The sequence below is a fragment of the Echiichthys vipera genome, assembly GCF_963691815.1.
Source record: "Echiichthys vipera genome assembly, chromosome: 12".
NCBI lineage: Eukaryota > Metazoa > Chordata > Actinopteri > Perciformes > Trachinidae > Echiichthys > Echiichthys vipera.
Window position 1 is genome coordinate 3,598,510 of NC_139837.1, and position 5,523 is coordinate 3,604,032.

The 5,523-nt window shown below is 45.8% G+C and overlaps 1 protein-coding gene across 1 annotated transcript in view; it reads left to right on the plus strand.

Annotated features, from left to right (window-relative positions):
* The first annotated feature begins 861 nt into the window (after window positions 1-861).
* The window catches only part of adprs (ADP-ribosylserine hydrolase), a 6,237-nt gene continuing 1,575 nt past the window's right edge, over window positions 862-5,523 (plus strand). The window contains exons 1-5 of the mRNA XM_083923944.1: window positions 862-1,190; window positions 3,638-3,734; window positions 3,853-4,060; window positions 4,910-5,097; window positions 5,244-5,344. Coding sequence (XP_083780070.1) covers window positions 980-1,190; window positions 3,638-3,734; window positions 3,853-4,060; window positions 4,910-5,097; window positions 5,244-5,344 — 805 coding nt within the window. The 5' untranslated portion in view covers window positions 862-979. The remainder of the gene's footprint in view (window positions 1,191-3,637; window positions 3,735-3,852; window positions 4,061-4,909; window positions 5,098-5,243; window positions 5,345-5,523) is intronic.

Sequence of the window (5,523 nt, forward strand, 5' to 3'; positions counted from 1 at the left end):
ATAAAAACAGTTTCTACCCCCAGGCCGTCACACTGCTGAACAATTGACCCCACCACATCACACACACATGCCAGACATACAAGACACATGCACCTAATGCACCTTATGTATATCACTGTAAATAACATAACAAAGATATTTATAACAGCCTGGTCACTTTACTTTGCACAATTATTTTATCTTTCTATTTTAAATTTCTCATATTTACTTGTTAACCTATTTTTAATATTACCTCTATTTTTTATCTTAAATTATTGTTCTGTGTTGTTCTGTTATTGTTATTGTTATGTAAAATGTTATTGTTATTGTTATGTTTAGGTTTGTCCTGTTAAATGTTTGGAAACCGTGAGTAAAGCATGAGCCGGAGTCAAATTCTCTGTATGTCCAACATACTTAGCAATAAACCTGATTCTGATTCTGATTCTGATTATTATTTAACTGTGAGAAGCAAACGCACCTGTGCAGCTCCGATCCTGCAGGGGGCGCTCCTCACAGGTGTATGACTCTACCGTAAAACTGCGAGCATCTGCGCAAAACACAGCGCACGAGAAGCGTGAGCTCCGTGGTAAATAAAACAGCAAAACAGCAAAACAGTTCACACGCGACACATTTAATGAGGTCACATATAAAACCTTTACCACGAGACACGGAGAGTGCCCGTTTTTACGTAGAGTTGGTCGCATTTATTACATCCATTACGGTATCGAGCGTAGGTCCTTGTATAGAAATATAAAAAACAGAGCGGACTACAGCGCGTGTTCTAATGGAAGCCCGCTCTATGTACATGTATTTCTATGTTCGCTGACCCGCAGCTCATCCGGGGTCGAACGAGCATCCGGACGTTTTCAGGAAGCAGCGGAAAAAGGGGGAGTTGAGCCGACGTTTGTTGTTGTTGTCGGTCGCCTGTACCCTCTCCTCTCCAGCCGACCCAGCGGAGTGTTTTCCCGGTGTAGGTTGAAGTCTCTTCACCGGTGGATGAATGGCAACGACGGCAATGAGAGCGGCGGCGGCGGCGGCAGCAGCAGCGGCGGCGGCGGGGGGCCCGGCGTCTTTGTCCCGGTTTAGAGGAGCTCTGGTCGCGGCTGTGGTGGGAGACTGTGTCGGCGGAGAGTTTGAAGGAGCGGAGGAGGTTCCCATGGAGAGCGTGCTGCAGCACCTGAGCAGCCTGGACGACGACACCAAAGGGAACGGTTAGAGAAAGGATGAGATTTTATACCAGTGCATGGGAAATCAAATACCATAGGAGGGTGACACAGACAGTGGCATGGCCTGCTAATCCCCAACCCGCTGTAGTCTGAGCCCTGCAGAAGACTGCAGTCTGCGGGCTGCTCATGCACGCATCTGGTGTTAAACTGGGGCAATAACGCGCCACACAGGAGGTCACCGACATGTTATAACCATGCACTAATATTGAATGAGTCAAATGTTTATTCTACATACAAATATCACTCACTTGAAGCTCTTTTATGTCATCTTTGCACCCAGTATTTCACTTGTGTTGTGTGACTTCCACACTAATGTAACTTTATTATTGATTTAGAAAATACATTACAAAACAATGCATTAACTCATATGACGAGCATCCCATTAATTACAGTTGGATAACAAATAGACGTAACAAAATAAATAAATACATTCATAAATAGAGATAAAAAATAATGACACATTTAGAAAAAGGAGGAAAAATTAAGATACACCAGGGGACATGAGCGATGACAACTACATTGAATTAAAAATGTTAAAGTGGGAGCACAGATTTATAGTTTTGATAGCTTTCTTGTTATTGTTTGATATCCAGTTCTTTCATGAAAACACGAAAAAGTGGTTTAACTTTGGCAAATCTGCACTTGTTCTAAATTTATGCAATCAGCTCATCACGTGTGTGTGTGTGTGTGTGTGTGTGTGTGTGTGTGTGTGTGTGTGTGTGTGTGTGTGTGTGTGTGTGTGTGTGTGTGTGTGTGTGTGTGCGCGTGTGTGTGTGTGTGTGTGTGTGTGTGTGTGTGTGTGTGTGTGTGTGTGTGTGTGTGTGTGTGTGGTTGTCAGAGGAAGTGACATCATTAGTAGGGGGTTGACAGATATATATTTTTTATTATCAGCCTTGGTAGATGACCAATACGGACTGCCGATTATCTCAAGCCGATATTTGGAGCCGATACTTCTTTTGCAGCCTCAAGTACACAATGATGAAAACAAATGTTACGAGTCTCAATTTAAAAAAAAAAAAGGGATAGTTTATTAACCTTAAAAAAGGCTTCTCCAGGGGCGACCGGTGACACAGTGGTTAGAGCAGAGGGTTTGACTCCGACCTGAGGCCCTTTGCTGCATGTCTCCCCCTTGTCATGAAAGCTGGGTCATGACCGACAGAACGAGGTCGCGGGTACAAGCGTCTGAAATGTGTTTCCTCAGGAGGGGGGCTGGAGTCTCCCTTAGAGAGAGGGGGAGAAGTTCAGCATCCGTGAGGAACTCGGAGTAGAGCCGCTGCTCCTTTGCGTTGAAAGGAGCCAGTTGAGGTGGTTCAGGATCATCTGGTAAGGATGAACCCTGGGCGCCTCCCTAGGGAGGTGTTCCAGGCACGTCCAGCTGGGAGGAGGCCTCGGGGAAGACCCAGGACCAGGTGGAGAGATTAGATCTCCACACTGGCCTGGGAACGCCTCGGGATCCCCCAGTTAGAGCTGGTTAATGTGGCCCGGGAAAGGGAAGTTTGGGGTCCTTGCTAAAGCTGCTGCCCCCGAGACCCGACCCCGGATAAGAGGCTGAAGATGAGATGAGATGTATCAAATTTCTCTCCGTGTTTCTAACGATGTCACTTCCTCTGACAACCACACACACCTCTGATGAGCTGATTGCAGGAGTGTGCTTCATTTTTAAAAGGAAGTCCCACAACACAAGTGAAACACTGGGTCCTGATGAAGGTCAATAGACTGAAACGTCGACCAAAGGTTAAATAAAAGAGCTTCAAGTGAGTGCGGCAGCAAGTGTTGTGGATTTTTTATGTTGGACTTGACTGGGGGTCTGTTCCCAGCATCACCCCAAAGCAGAACGTGCATGCTGATTCAGCCTTGATAGTATTCGTCTGTTTATTCCACCATCATTTACAGCAAAACTTCAAAAATAGGATATCAGTAATGGGTACCCAGGGTATGTCCACACACCCAGAGTAACCCATTTAAAAACTGAGAATAGAATAGAATAGAATAGAATAGAATAGACTTTATTGATCCCACAGCGGGGAAATTCACATGAGCAGAAGCTTACAACACAGACACAGACAACACAGACCCTTAGTTTACATAAGGTAAACAAAGATAATTAAAAATAAAATAGAAGATAAAAATAAAAAATAAGAATAGAAAATATACTATATACAATATACAACAATTTACACTATGTGTCATAAATATGAAGTGGAAAAACTACAGTGGATGGAAATACTAAGTACAGATGTTACAAATATGCATTACAAAAGTGACTTGTATACTAATAATTGAATACCAAGAGTCACTTCACATAAGAGAAAACGTGTCACCAAAAAGGGATTGATTCATTTCCTTTTTCTCTTTAATTTATAAGCCGTGCTAAAATTCTTGTAATGTCCTGTGTGTTTATTTGTGTGTGTGTGTGTGTGTGTGTGTGTTAGGTATCCTCGAGTACAGTGATGACACAGCCATGGCACGTTGTGTGGTCCAGTCTCTACTCACCCGCGCTGGGTTTGATGAGCAGGACATGGCTCGCAGGTAAACCAATGCACAGTGCTGACTGCCAAAGCTTCTCTGCAGAGTTTAAGTGTGTTGCAGATTGATAACCCTTACACACACACACACACATTGAAGCCCCGGTGTCTCTCCTCTCTAGGTTTGCTAAGGAGTACAGCGCATCCCCGGGTCGTGGTTACGGCTCTGGAGTGATCCAGGTGTTGAAGAAGCTGTCCTCCCCTCAGCTCAGCGATGTGTACCAGCCTGCCAGGGACCAGTTCAATGGCCGAGGCTCCTTTGGGAATGGGGGAGCCATGAGGGCGGCCCCCTTCGCGCTGGCTTTCCCCAGTCCAGATAATGTCAAGAGGGTGAGCATCCTTTCGGTCAAAAACCACCTCATGATAACGCTGAAGCTATGCACGTTTGAAGAATTGCCATGTCTAAAACTTCCGTTTGGTGTTTTTGTGCTAGTTTAATTTAAAGTTGAATCGTTCTGTTACCAAGTGAACTCTCCTAGAGTCCCAAGTGAGGAACATTTGATAAGTTCAGAACCAATTTGAATGGATTTAAAACAAATATCTAACACGTGCACAAAAATGCTTTAGCAAAGTTGTTTAATGTCAAGTCAGTTCTCAGCGTGTTTACGTGCACATCAGTAACCCGAAAATGGCAAGAGAGGTAAGGTAAGATCGGATTATTGAAGTCCCCGCAGTATAAATGACGGAGTAACTCCACCTCCGGTACAGTAGGTGGTGCTCCGCTGGACCGAATACAGCTTTTTTTCCCGGTTCACGGCCGACTTTGGACAGAATTACGACCGATACGTGTCTTGTTGGTAGTGATGTTACTTGATGTTACATGTCCTCCCTCGGTTTAGAGGTAACGCTCTATGTTTTCGGCGCTGTTACTTCCTGTTTTTTTTTCTATTTCAAAAGCCACCGCTGCGGAGTGGGGAGCATGCGCAGACGAGAAACCCGATAATTCAAGAACGCTGTTTAAATGCGCGGATAATCAGGGAACTGAAGGAGTTCTCTAGGTCTGTGAACCTGGGTTTGAGAACCCTGATTTTCCCCGGGGTACGGGGTTTGAGAAACCCGGGTACGCCCTTAACCTAAAATCAGGCTTTTAAACTGCATGTAAACGCACTTGACAGTAAGATCCACTGACTTGTTGGTGCAGAGTTGGTTTGATTTCTCACCTTTCTTTTCCCTCTCCAGTTCGCCTGTCGGGGTGCCAAGCTGACCCACTCATGCTCTCTGGGTTATAACGGGGCAGTGCTGCAGGCGTTAGCCGTGTACCTCGCCCTTCAGGGGGCCCTCGACCTGCCGCAGCAGTTCGTCAGCAGACTAATCACGGAGATGGAGGAAGTGGAGGGCGATGAGGCGACACGCAACGATGCAAGAATGTGAGTACCACACGAATAAAGCCTCCTCTACCGCTCTCGGGAGGCCAGATGTGTAATCTGATGTGTGGGGGACACATTTGTAAAGATATAAAGAAAGGTATGAGGACTGTGCTGGGAGTTTCTTTAACGTTGTGTTTTCCGTGCAGCCTAAAAGAAGCAGAGAAGCCATTCTGCGAGCGCCTCCACAGGGTTAGAGACCTGATGGGCAGGAGCAAGGTCAGCATAGAGGAGGTCATATCCGAGCTGGGTCAGTATCCGTTTACCTTTGACTTTTCATGAGGTTCTTAGGGCGCACTCACACTGTCCTTCTGTACCGGCCAAAACAGTACCTTTAAGCAGTGTGAGTGCACCCGTTCCGCGCATAACTGCAGCCAGCGGGCCGCCCACAGCCGCTTGAAAGAGGTGGGCTTTTGTAGAGCCGTTTGC